The 16,898-nt window shown below is 40.1% G+C and overlaps 1 protein-coding gene and 1 long non-coding RNA gene across 2 annotated transcripts in view; one reads left to right on the top strand and one right to left on the bottom strand.

Moving 5' to 3' along the window:
- Window positions 1–16,898, top strand: part of CYP2C281 (cytochrome P450 family 2 subfamily C member 281) — a 51,984-nt gene that overhangs the window by 12,524 nt on the left and 22,562 nt on the right. Inside the window, exon 4 of the mRNA XM_002698399.6 lies at window positions 3,056–3,216. Coding sequence (XP_002698445.1) covers window positions 3,056–3,216 — 161 coding nt within the window. The remainder of the gene's footprint in view (window positions 1–3,055; window positions 3,217–16,898) is intronic.
- Window positions 1–16,898, bottom strand: part of LOC112444483 (uncharacterized) — a 28,489-nt gene that overhangs the window by 6,348 nt on the left and 5,243 nt on the right. The gene's annotated exons all lie outside the window — the stretch shown is intronic.

Raw genomic sequence — 16,898 nt, 5'->3', positions numbered from 1 at the left:
GAAAACTCAGCACTGGCCACAGGACTGGAAAAGGTCAGTTTTCATTCCAATCCCAAAGAAAGGCAATGCCAAAGAATGCTCAAACTACCACACAATTGCACTCATCTCACACGCTAGTAAAGTAATGCTCAAAATTCTCCAAGCCAGGCTTCAGCAATACGTGAACTGTGAACTTCCAGATGTTCAACTGGTTTTAGAAAAGACAGACGAGCCAGAGATCAAATTGCGAACATCTGCCGGATCATCAAAAAAGCAAGAGTTCCAGAAAAGCATCTATTTCTGCTTTATTGACTATGCCAAAGCCTTTGACTGTGTGGATCACAATAAACTGTGGAGAATTCTGAAAGGGATGGGAATACCAGACCACCTGACCTGTCTCTTGAGAAACCTGTATGCAGGTCAGGAAGCAACAGTTAGAACTAGACATGGAACAACAGACTTGTTCTAAATAGGAAAAGGAGTACGTCAAGGCTGTATATTGTCACCCTGCTTATTTAACTAATATGCAGAGTACATCATGAGAAATGCTGGGCTGGAAGAAGCACAAGCTGGAATCAAGATGCTGGGAGAAATATCAATAACCTCAGATATGCAGATGACACCACCCTTATGGCAGAAAGTGAAGAGGAACTCAAAAGCCTCTTGATGACAGTGAAAGAGGAGAGTGAAAAAGTTGGCTTAAAGCTCAACATTCAGAAAACTAAGCTCATGGCATCTGCTCCCATCACTTCATGGGAAATAGATGGGGAAACAGTGGAAACAGTGTCAGAATTTATTTTTCTGGGCTCCAAAGTCACTGCAGATGGTGACTGCAGCCATGAAATTAAAAGACGCTTGCTCCTTGGAAGGAAAGTTATGACCAACCTAGATAGCATATTCAAAAGCAGAGACGTTACTTTGCCAACAAAGGTCCGTCTAGTCAAGGCTATGGTTTTTCCAGTGGTCATGTATGGATGTGAGAGTTGGACTGTGAAGAAGGCTGAACGCTGAAGAATTGATGCTTTTGAATTGTGATGTTGGAGAAGACTCTTGAGAGTCCCTTGGACTGCAAGGAGATCCAACCAGTCCACTGTAAAGGAGATCAGTCCTGGGTGTTCTTTGGAAGGAATGATGCTGAAGCTGAAATTCCAGTACTTTGGCAACCTCATGCGAAGAATTGACTTGTTGGAAAAGACTCTGATGCTGGGAGGGGTTGGGGGCAGGAGGACAAGGGGACGACAGAGGGTGACATGGATGGATGGCATCACCAACTGGATGGACATGAATTTGAGTGATCTCCGGGAGTTGGTGATGGACAGGGAGGCCTGGCATGCTGCAATTCATGGGGTCACAAAGAATCGGACACAACTGAGTGACTGAACTGAACTGAACTATGCATATAAGTTAAATAAGCAGGGGGGCTATATACAGCCTTGATGTACTCCTTTACCGATTTGGAACTAGTCTGTTGTTCCATGTCCAGTTATAAATGTTGCTTTTTGACCTGCCTACAGGTTTCTCAGGAGGCAGGTAAGGTGGTCTGGTAGTCCCATCTCTTGAAGAATTTTCCACAGTTTGTTATGATCCACACAGTTAAAGGCTTTGGTCTAGTCAATAAAGCAGAGGTAGATATTTTTCTGGAACTTTCTTGCTCTTTCTATGATCCAATGGATGTTGGCAATTTGATCTCTTGTTCCTCTGCCTTTCCTAAATCCAGCCTGAACATGTGGAAGTTCATGGTTCACATACGGTTGAAGCCTCGCTTGGAGAATTTTGAGCATCACTTTGCAGCATATGAGATGAATGCCACTGTATGGTAGTTTGAACATTCTTTGGCATTGCCTTTTTTTGGGATCGGAATGAAAATTGAACTTTTCCAGTCCTGTGGCCTCTGCTGAGTTTCCAAACTTGCTGGCATATTGAGTGTAGCACATTCACAGCATCATCTTTTAGGATTTGAAATTGCTTAACTGGAATTCCATCACTTCCACTAGCTTTGATTATGGTGATGTTTCCTAAGGCCCACTTGACTTCACATTCCAGGATGTCTGGCTCTAGGTGGGTGACCACACCATCGTGGTTATCTGGGTCATTAAGATCTTTTTTGTGTAGTTCTTTGTATTCTTGCCACCTCTTCTTACTGTCTTCTGCTTTTGTTAGGTCCATACCGTTTCTGTCCTTTGTTGTGACCATCTTTGCATGAAACGTTCCCTTTGTATCTCTGCTTTTCTTGACGTGATCTCTAATCTTCAATCCCTCTCATTATTGTCTTCTCAGAGAAAAGCACACTCAACCTTTTTCAATGCATTTTGTAAAATGTGATTGCAATTCTCCTCAGTCTCCTTACCTTCTTATTATATTGGTCAGTTTCTTCTGGGTATTTTGAAGAATATCAACACCAAGAGCTAAATTTTATAATTTTAAATACATTTCAAAATGGTCTCCTTCTTGTGTATTACCTTGTGGCTTTAATTGGAGAATGATATAAATAGAATAATTTGGAGAAATTTAATAAATAAATAACACTGGATTAGATAATTTTGCTTAGGGAAACACAATTGTATTTTGTTGTTGTTGTTCAGTTGCCAAGTAATGTCCGACTCTTCGCAACTCCATGGACTACTGCATGCCAGGCTTTTCTGTCCTTCATTACCTTCCAGAGTTTGCTCAAACTCATGTCAGCCCCTTCTCATTTTGCCCTCAGTCTTTCCCAGCATCACAGTCTTTTCCAATGAGTCAGCTCTTTGGATCAGATGGCCAAAATATTGGAGCTTCAGCTTTAGCACTAAAGAATATTCAGGGCTGATTTCCTTCAGGACTGACTGGCTTAATCTTGCTGTCCAAGGGACTCTCAGGAGTCTTCTTCAGCACCACAGTTCGAAAACATCAATTCTTTAGCACTCAGCCTTCTATATTGTCCAACTCTCTAGGCATGTTGAATTTATAGTGATGATGGCAGGTTCAGGTTGTTCCAATAATAAAAACATCTTAGAAATCAAACTTTCTCCATTATTTTAAACAGTAAACTTAAGATTTATTTGCAAATTATATTCCAACTTTCTTATATTGTTTTTAGGATGTCCATGTGATCCTACTTTCCTTCTGACCTATGCTCCCTGCAATGTGATCTGCTCCATTATATTCCGGAATCGTTTTGAATACAGTGATGAAAGTTTTCTGACCTTGGCAAAGTATATTCATGAAAATGCAACAATTTTTAGCACCCCCTGGATTGAGGTAAGGTCAAGGTTCTCTTTAAATAAGAAGTAACTTTCTATCTAAAGTGATTACAACATTTCTTTGTGCTACTGTTTGGTACCACTTAGTGAGTTATCATGGAGAAGGAAATGGCAACCCACTTCAATATTCTTGCGTAGAGAATCCTGTGGCTGGAGGAACCTGGTGGGCTGCTGTCCATAGGGTCGCACAGAGTCCGACACGACTGAAGCGACTTTGCATGCATTAGAGAAGGAAATGACAGCCCACTACAGTGTTCTTGCCTGAAGAATCCCAGGGATGGCGTAGCCTGGTGGGCTGCCATCCATGGGGTTGCACAGAGTCGGACATGACTGCAGTGACTTAGCAGCAGGAGCAGCATCGAGTTATCAAAGCAATTGAATGTGTTGAAATGAGTTTGTAAACAAAATATAAGAATAGTAATAAAAAATAGTGCAACAATTATAGCAAGTTTTTTTTTGAGAAATCTTTTTTCCTCTGATTTTTATGTGTTTAAATAAGATGTATATACATTGTATTTTTACTGTTAGTAAACTGTCAGAAAAAAAAAAAACAATAACCTATGCTGTACTATAACCAACAACTAAAATTCCATGGATCATAATGTTATGATGTTTTCTACCTGAGAAGGACTCTAGAGAGCAAGTAGTCTATGGAACAGAAAGCTCACTGGAAATACTGAGCTTATTTTCAAAGTAACCTAACCAAAAGAAGAATGAGTTAGATATAAAAACTAGATTTCTTGATTCTCTATCCAGTTTGATACAAGATCAGATCAGATCAGTTGCTCAGTCGTGTCTGACTCTTTGCGACCCCATGAATCGCAGCACGCCAGGCCTCCCTGTCCATCACCAACTCCCGGAGTTCACTGAGAAGATAGCAGCTGAATAAATTTCTTCAGTACCTACCGAGGGTATTAAGTCATGAAGACACTGTTTAAAAAGGATTCTGTAAACTCTAGGACTGTGATGGCCTAATGAATAAGGGCAATGTGTACATTTCTGAAGATGTAAAATGCCTAAATAAAAGTAAGTTAGGTAATGTAGGCATTTCCTTAGTCTTTATGGTATAGTTTCTTCATTTAAAAAATGGTATGGTGTGAACAGACTTAAAAGGAGTTATTGACAGTAATACAATAATACTAGGAGACATTAACACATCACTTACATCAATGGACGGAACAGTTCAGTCCAGTCACTTAGTTGTGTCTGACTCTTTGCAGCCCCATGGACAGAACAGCCAAACTAAATTAGTAAGGAAACATTGGCCTTAATCAACATATTAGACATGATGGACTTGATAGATTTATATACAACATTCCGTCCAAATGCAGCAGAATACACATTCTTTTCAAGTACACATGAAACATTTTCCAAGATAGATCATATGATGTTACAAAACAAGTGTCAGTAAATTCAAGAAGGTGAAATTATATTGTGCATCTTTTTGACCACAGTGGTATGAAACTAGAAATCAATTACAAGGAAAAAAAAAAAAACTGTGAAAAACATAAACACATAGGAGATGAATATGTTGTTGAATATGTTGTTAGCTGAACTAAACAATAATGGGTCAAAGAGGAAGTAGAAATACCTTGAGAGAAATGAAAATGGAAACACAACATTCCAAAATCTATGTGACTCACAAAAGCAGTTCTAAGAGGGAAGCTTATAGTGAAACAGGTCTACCTTAGGAAACCAGAAAAATACCAAGTAAGCAATCTAACATTACACATAAAACTAGAAAAAGAGTGGACACTCTCCATCCCCCTTCTGATGTCTATGTCAGAAGCTTTCTCTGTTACTTTTCTTTCTTTAATAAAACTGCTACACAAAAGCTCTTGAGTGATCAAGAATGGTCTCTGGTCCCGAAGCTAAATCTTCTGAGATCACAAATCCGACACAGTTCACTGTAAGCTATCATCTTGGGGGCTCATCCGGGATTTTCAGGACAAGGTAAGAACACTCAAGAGCTCTAGCCTCTCTGCTTTCTCAGTATACACATTTTTTGCTTTACTTTACTAATGCTATGGTTTGCGTGTGTGAATGAATGACACACCCTGTACGAAGGAAGTGATGAGCCCTGCTCAGTGGTTTTGAGGTGCCTCATAATGACTGAAGGCAGCTCCCCAAAAGGGAGCCTTGTTAGGGGTTTATGCCGACCTGCCAATGCCAAGAGGCACTCAACATTCCTTTGAGGGGAGTGGCCATAAGTGGGCAAAGCATGTGGAGTGAACTTTCCTTTCTCGGTCAATTTTTTCTGGTCTCTTTGACCATTCCGTAACTGGGGAATTAGAACTACTAACCTAATCTGTTAAGAAAGCTGAGCGCTGAAGAATTAATGCTTTTGAATTGTGGTGTTGGAGAAGACTCTTGAGAGTCCTTTGGACTGCAATGAGATCCAACCAGTCCATCCTAAAGGAGATCAGTCCTGGGTGTTCATTGGAAGGACTGATGCTGAAACTGAAACTCCAATACTTTGACCACCAGATGTGAAGAGCTGACTCATTTGAAAAGACCCTGATGCTGGGAAAGATTGAGGGCAGGAGGAGAAGGGGATGACAGAGGATGAGATGGTTGGATGGCATCACCGACTTGATGGACATGGGTTTGGGTGAACTCTGGGATTTGATGATGGACAGGGAGGCCTGGCATGCTGTGGCTCATGGGATTGCAAAGACTCGGACACGACTGAACCACTGAACTGATACTGAACCTAGTCTGTTGGATCATAGACTTTCAAGGGAATTGGGATTCATGCTGATACTATGCACTTTTACTTAAACCCCAAGTATGGAAGCGCCTAGCCTTGCTAGAAGGCAAAAGTTACAAGAGCTTGTTTGGGAGCGAGCAGGAGCTCTAGCTCCAGGAAAGTCTCTCAGGCTAAAGGTCATTCTCTTGACTGCCTGCCTCAGGGCCCAGAGTCCTAAAAGTGAGTTTTTGTCATGACTGTGCCTCTTATCTATGTGGATAAAAGCACTGCTGGTGACCATGAGGTTTTTGAGGACATAGGTTGAGAATTGTAGAATCTGTTTCGATTGGAAGTGCAATGGGCTTCTTCTTTGGTAGTGCTAGCTGTTAGCAGACCAGAGAAAGCTCTCCAATGGCTTCTGTCTCAATTCCATAGATATTCCTTTTGCGGAATCTGTGGAAAGGAACTGGAATGATTGGACCTAGTAGCTTGAGGACAAAAATCACTTTTTCGTCCCTGGCCAGCCCTCTACCACCTCTTTTGCTATCACATATACTGGCACAGTGACACTCAGAAGGGACATCTTGGTAGTTGCTTGTCTCTTTATGACTCACCACTTCTACTGCAGTCAGGACTGTATTTAGAAATGTACATGGCACACATAAGATAGCTGCTTCCTCTAGTAGTCCTAGCTTGGGAAACATTCTGGGAAACTACTTGGGAAATCAAACAAAGGTTTTGGTGGTAAGAAACTAGAAATCAATCTGGTAAGCCATCAGGTCTACCCCTGGTACATCTCCACCCCACCTTGGTGGTAGAACCGGGAGGGATGAGTAAGATGCCTGTGTCAGTAAGGGACAGACTAATTCTGACCAGGGAAGGAAAGCTTCATTGGCAAGTCTGTCTGCACACTCATTTAGAGTAGGGAGGGACGCCTCTGGTGGAAAGAAGCCACGGCCGTGGGTGCTGCTTTTTTCTCTCTTACAGATGGGAATTAACAGTTCCAGAACCATTCCTTTACAATGTTAAAAAACTTGGGACAAGTTTGATCTCCAGAGTTTAAAAAATACACGTCTGATCTTTTGTGATACTGAAAGGCCACATTATCCTTTGGAAAATGGGGAACACTGGCCAGTTAAAGGGTCTCTCAATTATGATACCATTTTACAACTAGACAAGTTCTGTGGAAAACAAAGGAAATGGGTAGAAGTGGCAGATGTGTTGCTCTTTATCTCTCTGCAAGACATGCCAGACTTATGTACAAAGTGTGCAGATTTGGGTATGAAGCCTTCAGCTGCCTCCTGTATCTGGGGCTGTATCTGGGGCTTACTTTGCCTCTGTATCTGGGGCTACCAACTGAACAGGCTGAGAATCAGGGTGCCCTCCCAGGAGGGGTTGCCTTAGTCTCAGTAGAAATTCAAACAGTCCCAACTGTGGTCGAGACTATTTAAAGGATCCAAAAAGTACATAGAAGGCTTTATGGGACTAACTTTACTTTATGACCTTACTTGGAGAGATGTAATGTATGTCTTGGGACAGACACTGACTCTTAATTCAAAAACTCGAGTTTTGGGGGAAGCTACTACTTTTGGAGATGAATGGCTTGAAGGCAAGGGGAAAGAGGGAACATGAAATAGCCCTCCTTCCTACTGGGAGCCAAGTGGTTCCAATAACAGAGCCAGATTGCTGGATGTATTCTTGAAGGACTCAAGTGAGCACAAGGACTTTATACTATGCTAAGACTGACATAGAACAGGGAGAGAAGAAAACTCCTGATAATTCCTAGATAGACTACAGAGGGCTCTCTGCAAGTTTGCTGATGTTGATCTTGAAATTACAGAGGGAAAAATGATCTTAAAAGGTAGTTTTCTCACTCAATCGACTCCAGATACCTGCTGTAAGTTACAAAAACAGGCGTTTGGACCAAATCAATCTTTAGAAAAACTGTTGCAGCTGTCTCAGACAGTATATTATGGTGGAGAATATGAGGAGGAAAATGAGACAAAAAAGAACCAGGCAAAAGACTAAAGCCCCAGCATGGCTGTTAGATCCACTCTGAAACAGCCTGAGGAAAAATGCCCAGAGGGACCCGGGTGAAAAGGGATGGACTTGTCATTACTGTGGAAATGAGGGGCATCTCAAGTGGGATTGGCCTGAGGCATCTAAGCTGCCCCCGGCTCCATGTCCAGTCTGCAAAAGACCATACTGGAGAAGAGACTGCCTTCCGAGGTGTAGGCCCCATGGGTTGGACTCTCAAGACAATTGGGACTGAAGGTGCCCAGGGTTCCCCACACAAGCTCCCATCCTAACTACACCTGAGGAACCCCGGGTATTAATAACTGTGGGGGGCCAATCAGTCAATTTCTTTTGGACACTGGGGCAATTTTCTGTGTGCTCACTGAAGCCTCTGGTCCTCTTTCCTCCTAATCCACTACCATAATGGGACTATCTGGATAAGCCAAACATTATCTCAGGTGTCCTTTAAACTACAACTAGAACTCTGTGCTATTTTCTCGAGTTTCTAATTGTGCCAGAATTTCCTTCACCCCTTCTGGGGAGGGATATAATGAACAAGGTCCAGGCCTCTGTCTTCATGAATATGGAGCCTGCTCTTCCTCTCCCATTAATTGAACAGAATATAAACCCTAAAGTGTGGGCTGATGGAAAAACTGAGGGTTGAACACAAAATGCTGTTCCTGTTGTTATCAACCTCAAAGACCCTCACCTATTTTCACATCAAAAGCAGTACCCACTAAAGCCCGAGGTTAAGGAAGAGTTAAAACACATCATTGAAGATTTAAAGGAACAGGGGCTATTAATTCCCTGTAATAGTCCATGCAACACTCCTTTTTTGGGTGTAAAAATGTCAAATGATAAATGGAGACTAATTCAAGATATACAAATAGTAAGTGCCTAATCTTTATACTTTATTGCCTGAAATTCCTAAATGAGCCAAACATGACTTTAAGATAATTGAGAGGATTTTTGGCATTACAGGCTACTGCCACATTTGGATTCCTGGTTATGGAGAACTTGCCTGGCCTTTATATAAACTTATAACTGAGACTCAGCAGGTCTAAACCGACAAGCTGGTTAGGCCCTCAGAGACTCAATAGGCTTTTAAGGCTCTTAAAACTGTTCTCTTGCACGCTCCTGCTTTGAGCTTGCCCACAAGATCAGAATTGAGTTTGTTTCTTAGTAAAAAAAAAAAAAAAAAAAAACAACTTATGGCCACATTCCTTAAGGGTAATTGCTGCTATTGACCTGCTAATGTCTATAGGTCATAAGTTGACTAATGGACAAAATCTTACTGTACTGACTTCTCACGATGTAAGTGAGATCTTAAACTCTAAAGTTCAGAGCAACAGTGGCTCCAACTTTATGAATAGAATATCACTTACACAGTTCCTGGAGACATCAATATTCAGAAAAAGCTGAAAAGGCTAATGACATTAGTAAGAGGCATCTGTGTAAGCAAACTCAGGAAACACAAGACTGTTGGTTTAAAGTTCTACCTGTAGCTTTAATGAGGGCTGGAACTGCCCCTAAAAAGGAAGGTCTGTCCCCCCTTGAATGTATCTATGGAAGACCCTTCTTACACACAGATATTGTTATAGACTCTGAAGCCTTAAAATTAACCATGTGACTCAGCTTTCAGCTTTTCAATCGCCTTATCAATTGAAGGCTTCCCATGGTGGGTTTCTCCACTTCAAGGAAAGGACTTTCTTCACCTCTTCACCACAACAATCGTATGTGATGCCTCTTTGGGATCTGATGACCACTAGCAATCCTGAGATGGATTGATGTAACTATGGACATAATGTACTTTTAATTTTGATTATGTTTTAACTTGGTTTAATGACTATTTTGCCTCACATCTGTAACTCCAAAATGGGGTTTGTTTCTAACCGTTGGAAAGCCTTTAGGTTACAAATGGTTGTCCTGAGAGAGTCAATTCCCACACACAAAACAAAATAGAAAAAGAAGAACAAAGCCCAAAGTTAGCAGAAGGAAGGAAATAATAAAGATCAGAGACTAAATAAAACAATAGAGACTAAAACGACAATAGAAAAGATTCAGTTCAGTTCAGTTCAGTCGCTCAGTCATGTCTGACAACCATTTGTAACCTAGGAGTGCCACAGCCTCCTCCAACTATTACTTGGGGCCCTTGGATCAGAGACCTTCAATATGAGGGTTAGGAGAATATGTTGCCTCAACAATTTAGGGACGATGCCTCTCAACAGCAGCAAGTAGTTACGGAATGAAAACGGTGTCCTTTTCTGTTGGCAACATAATTGTCTTAAAAGAAAAGGGGGGAATAAGAGAGTACATTCCCAGGCAGGTTGATAAGAAGTCCGGTGTCCCTGAGGAGGAGAAAGGGATCTGGAGCTCATGAAGTGGAGATAGGGGTCTGGAATTCTCAAGGAGGAGGAAAAGACAAACATCTTTTTTTCCCCTCTACATTCGTTAGTCTTAGTCACATAAAACTTTTTTTTCCTCTAAGCCTGGTACTGATGATTACACAACAAACAACTCAGTTTAAACTCTGTACTAAAGATTATATAACAACAATACATCCTGCTTGAGGACAATTTCTCTTTCCTGAAAACCTTCTGGCTAATTCTGTTATCTTAAAATGTTAATTATGGGAGTGGATCTAGTAAGATCTTTACAACATTGAGACATTCTTTTGATTTATCATAATGACTAATTAAAAAAAGTATGTAACTCCCTTGCTTAGACTGATGTCCCTGTCCCTCTTCTGATGTCTATGTCAGAAGCTTTCTCTGTCCCTTTTCTTAATTTAATAAAACTGCTGCACGCACACGCGCGCGCGCGCACACACACACACACACAAAACAAACTAGAAAAAGAACAAACAAAGCCCAAAGTTAGCAGAAGGAAGGAAATAATAAATATCACAGATTAAATAAACAATAGAGACTAAAATGGCAATAGAAAAGATTCAGTTCAGTTCAGTTCAGTCGCTCAGTCATGTCCAACACTTTGCAACCCCATGGACTGCAGCACGCCACGCATCTCTGTCCATTACCGACTCCCGGAGTTTACCCAAACTCATGTCCATTGAGTCAGTGATGCCATCCAACCATCTCATTCCCTGTGGTCCCCTTCTCTTCTTGCCCTCAATCTTTCCCAGCATCAGGGTCTTTTCAAATGAGTCAGCTCTTCACATCTGGTGGCCAAAGTATTGGAGTTTCAGCTTCAACATCAGTCCTATCAATGAACACTCAGGACTGATCTCCTTTAGGACGGACTGGTTGGATCTCCTTGCAGCCAAGGGACTCTCAAGAGTCTTCTCCAACACCACAGTTCAAAAGCATCAATTTTTCAGTGATCAGCTTTCCTTATAGTCTAACTCTCACATCCATACATGACCACTGGAAAAAAACATAGCCTTGACTCGACAGACCTTTGTTGGCAAAGTAACGTCTTTACTTTTTAATATGCTTTCTAGGTTGGTCATAACTTTCCTTCCAAGGAGTAAGCGTCTTTTAATTTCAGGGCTGCAGTCACCATCTGCTGTGATTTTGGAGCCCCCAAAATAAAGTCACCCACTTTAGAAAGATTGATGAGTCTGACTAGAGTTTATCCAATGTGATTATCTTTTCAAAGAACCAGCTTTTAGGTTCACTAGAAAAGATTAGTGAACCTAAAAGCTGGTTCTTTGAAAAGATAATCACATTGGATAAACTCTAGCCAGACTCATCAGAAAAAAAGAACGCTCAAATAAATAAAATCAGAAATAGAAGAGGAAAATATATCACAGAAATTCAAAGAATCATGAGAGACTACAATGAATAATTATATACCTACAAATTGAACACCTAGTGAAAATGGATAAATTCATATAAACACACATACCAAGATTGAATCAGGAAGAAATAGATAATCTGAAGAGTGAACACTAGCAATGAAATAGAACCAGGAATCAAAACTCACCAAAACCAAAAATCTAGGACCAGATGGCCTCACGAGTGAATTCTACCAAATATTTTAAAAAGACCTAATGCCTAACCTTTCCAAACATGTCCAAAGGAACACTTTCAAAATTATTCTATGATGCCAATATTATGCTTAAACCTAAATTAGAAAAGGAAAAAAAAAAAACACTAAAAAGAAGAGAATAATTAAGGTCAATACTTTTGATGAAGCTAGATGCAAAAATCCTCAACATAATATTCAGTTCAGGTCAGTCACTCAGTCACATCCAACTCTTTGTGGACTGAAGCATGCCAGGATTCCCTGTCCATCACCAACTCCTGGATCTTGTCATGTCCACTGAGTTGATGATGCCATCCAACTATCTCATCCTCTGTCATTCCCTTCTCCTCCTGCCTTCAATCTTTCCCAGCTTCAGGATCTTTTCTAATGAGTCAATTCTTCGCATCAGGTGGCAAAAGTATTGGAGCCTCAGCTTCAGCATCATTCCTTCTAATGAATTTTCAGGACTGATTTCCTTTAGGATGGACTGGTTGGATCTCCATGCAGTCCAAGGGACTCTCAAGAGTCATCTCCAACAGCACAGTTCAAAAGCATCAGTTCTTTGGTGGTCAGCTTTCTTTGTCAACTCTCACATCCATACATGACTACTGGAAAAACCATAGCTTTGACTGGATGGACCTTTGTCAGCAAATAATGTCTCTGCTTTTTAATATGCTGTCTAGGTTGGTCACAGTTTTTCTCCCAAGGAGCAAGTGTCTTTTAATTTCATGGCTGCAGTCACCATCTTCAGTGATTTTAGAACCCAAGAAAATAAAGTCTGTCACTGTTTCCATTGCTTCCCCATATATTTGCCATGAAGTGATGGGACCAGATGCCATTATCTTTGTTTTTTGAATGTTAAGTTTTTAAGTTGCATTTTCATTCTTCTCTTTCACTTTCATCAAGAGGCTCCTTAGTTCTTCTTTGCTTTCTGCCATCAGTGTCGTGTCATCTGCATATCTGAGATTATTGCTATTTCTCCAGGCAATCTTGATTCCAGCTTGTGCTTCATCCAGACCAGAAAGCCCCATGATATACTCTGCATATAAGTTAAATAAGTAGGGTGACGTACAGCCTTGATGTACTCCTTTCCCAATTTGGAACCAGTCTGTTGTTCCGTGTCCAGTTCTAACTGTTGCTTCTTGACCTGCCTACAGGTTTCTCAGGAGGCAGGTCAGGTGGTCTGGTATTCCTATTACTTGAAGAATTTTCCAGTTTGTTGTGATCCACACAGTCAAAGGCTTTGGTGTAGTCAATGAAGCAGAAGTAGATGTTTTTCTGGAACTCCCTTGCTTTTTTGATGATCCAACAGATGTTAGCAATTTGATCTCTGGTTCCTCTGCCTTTCCTAAATCCAGCTTGAGCATCTGGAGTTTCTCAGTTCACATACTGTTGAAGACTAGCTTGGAGAATTTTGAGCATTACTTTGTAGTGTGTGAGATGAGTGCAAATGTGTGGTAGTTTAAACATTCTTTGGTATTGCCTTTCTTTTGGATTGGAATGAAACTGACCTTTTCCAGTCCTGTGACCACTGCTGAGTTTTCCAAATTTGCTAGCCTATTGAGTGCAGCACTTTCACGGCATCATCTTTTAGGATTTGAAATTGCTCAACTGGAATTCCATCACTTCCACTCGTTTTGTTTGTAGTGATTCTTCCTAAGGCTCACTTGACTTCACATTTTAGGATGTCTGGCTCTATGTGAGTTATCACACTTTCATCATTATTTGGGTCATTAAGACCCCCCACCCCTTTTTTTAATAGTTCTTCTGTTTATTGTTGCCACCTCTTCTTAATATGTTCTGTTTCTGTTGCGTCCATACTATTTCTCTCCTTTATGGTGCCCATCTTTGCATGAAATTGAAATCAGCAATACATTAACATGTTATAATCTATGAATAAGCCAAATTTATTTTGGGGATGCAAAGATGGTTTAGTGTCTGCAAATCAATCTATGTGATACATCACATTAAAAATGAAGAATAAGTCATATGATTTTTAAAGTTTTGCAAAGAAACTTTTTGACTGAATTCAACATCCATTTATGATAAAAACTCTGGAGTGAATAGAGAGGGAACATACCTGAATGTAATAAAGCCCCCATAGGAGAAGCTCCCATCATTCTCAATGGTGAAAACCTGAAAGTATTTCCTCTCAAATCAGGAATAGCACAAGGATGCCCACTCTACCCACATTTATTCAGCATAGTACTGGAAGTTCCAGCCACAGCAAGCAAAGAAAAAGAAGCGTGGTACTGGCACAAAAGCAGACATAGATCAATGGAACTGAAGAGACAGCTTAGATATGAACCCACACCTAGTAGGTAATTAATATACAACAAAAGAAGCTAGAATACAAAATGTAGAAAAGACACCCTCTTCAATCAATGGTACTGGGAAAACTGGACAGTTACATATGAAAGAATCAAACTGGATGCCTTTATCATGCCACATATAAAAATAAATTCAAAATGGATAAGGATTTAAATGTAAGAACCAGAACTATAAAAATTCTAGAAGTAATCATAGATGTTCGCTCTTTGACATTAGTCTTGTTGATATTTTTTTGGTTATGCATTATTAGGCAAGGGAAACAAAAGCAAAAATAAAGGAATGTGACCTACTTAAATGTAAAAGCTTTTGCACAGTAAAAGTAGCTATCAACAAAACAAAATGCCTGCCTGCTGAATAGAATATATTTGCAAATGATGCAACTGATAAGGAGTTAGTGTTCAAAATACACAAAGAACTCATACACTTCAACAACCCAAAGAAAACCCTAGTTAAAAAATGGACAGAAGGTTCAAATAGGTATTTTTCCAATGAAGACAAACAGTTGGCTAATAGGCACATGGAAAGATGGTCAAAACACTAATTATCAGAAAAATACAAATAAAAACACTAAAAGATTTTACCTCACACCAGTCAGAATGGCTACTATAGGAAAGAGAAGAAATAACAAGTGTTGGGAGGATGTGGAGATAAGGGAACACTAATGCACTGTTGGTAGGAATGTAAATTGAAATGGTCACTATGGCAAACAGTATAGAGGTTCCTCAAAAAGTTAAAAATAGAGGTCCTATAAGATCTGGGACTTAACTGGGTACTTCTCTCTAGAAAACTTCTGGGTATTTATCTGAAGAAGAGAAACTTATTCAAAAAGATATATGCACCCCTATATTCATTGTAGCATTGTTGACAGTAGGTAAGATATCGAAATCACCTAAGTGTCCATTAACAGATGAAAGGATAAAGAAGAAGTGGTATACACACACACACACACACTGAAATATTACTCAGCCATATAAAAGCATGAAATTGTGCCTTTTATACAGCATGGATAGTCCTCGCAGATATTATGGTAAGGGAAGAATGTCAGGCAGACAAAGACAAATATCATATGATTTACTTCATATTTAGAATCTAAAAATTAAAACAAACAAAATAAAACAGAAACAAATTCATAGATACAGAGAAGAAACTGGTGGTCCTCAAAGAGGAAGAAGTAGAGGGATGAATGAAACAGGTAAAAGGGATTAAGAAGTATAAACTTCAAATATAAATGTAATAAGTCACAGCGATGTAATATAAAGCATAAGGAATAGAGTCAATAACATTTCAATAACTGTATGATGACAGATGATTCCTAGGTTTATTATGGCAATCAATTTGTAATGCATGTAAATGGTGAATCACCATTTTGTACGCCTGAAACTAATATAATACGTGTCAACAGTTAATATATTTTCATAAAGATAAATGTAGAAAAAGTGTATGATCCCTGCACACTGTTTGGGTGACTCTCTGTAGACACGTGTGTAGTGTAAACTGGGATGAACACTGGAATCTACCTCTGTCACTAGTTTTGTGACTTAGACTGGTTGACTAACCTTTCTGTGTCAGGAGCCGCGTTAGGCATTACTGACAAAATGGAGGCACGGCCCCAACCGCCTCTCCTCATCTCGCAGGCACGGTCCCAGGGTGAAGGAGTTAGGACTTGTGATTCTGACTTGTTCTTTCCTTTCTTTGGTTGAGTTGGCTGGAAAGAATGTTAAGGTGCTCGAGAGAAGCATGAGAAAGCACAAAGCCTTCTGCGGTTGTGCCCAGAAAATAATCTATAAAATAACCATTGACATTTATTCAAGGATCTTTACAAAGACTGTCCCAGGATGAGCACGTAGGCCTTAGCTTGAGGCCATGGGAAGGATTGTTTTCTGAGACCTGTTTGTGAGGGAAATATTTATGGCAAAAGTAGTTTGCTGAGTTTAGGGCTTAGGGATAATTAAGAATAGCTAGAAGCCTTTTTAGGAGATAGTGATCTTAAGATGCTGGGGCAAACAGGATTTAGAAAGATAAGAAATAAACGGAGGAATATGTCTTGAGTTACAATGTAATCACAAGTAAGTATAGGACACATAAGAGAAAGTAGATAGTAGATAGTAAAGCCTGAGATTCTGAGAGAATCGCTGAAGCAGGAACTCTGTTTGTAGGACAACAATGATTTCTGGAGACAGTAAATCTGGGTGGGGGAAACTGAAAATGTCAAACCTCTGACCTAATGCTTTGGTCAAAGTATAAAAGAGAACCTGAAGCTTGAAATAAACATGTAGTTCCGTACTATGAGTTGGAGACTACATCATCGTCCGCCGACACCGCTCACCCCTTCAGGCTGGTTCCCTGGCTGCTGGAGCTGGACTCCGGCATTTCTGAACCTCAGTACCCTCATTTGGAAAGATGTGGTATGATCCTGAATTTCTTCAGAATTATAGTTAGGAAAATAACTCTAATGATTTTGAAATTAGTTGTTAATTTGTGCATACTCTCATTCAGGCCATTTTATCAGTTCCCTTTCCTTCAAATCCCAAATGGGTTCCAGTGCAAGAACCATATCTTACTTATCTTTGTTTGCTCATTTTATAGCAATATGTCTGCACCATAATATGGGCTTGTGAATGTTTGCTGAATGAATTGACTGTTTCTTTTCTTTTTCA

This window comes from Bos taurus, chromosome 26 (genome assembly GCF_002263795.3).
Source record: "Bos taurus isolate L1 Dominette 01449 registration number 42190680 breed Hereford chromosome 26, ARS-UCD2.0, whole genome shotgun sequence".
NCBI classification, from domain to species: domain Eukaryota; kingdom Metazoa; phylum Chordata; class Mammalia; order Artiodactyla; family Bovidae; genus Bos; species Bos taurus.
This window is presented reverse-complemented; position numbering and strand designations above follow the sequence as displayed.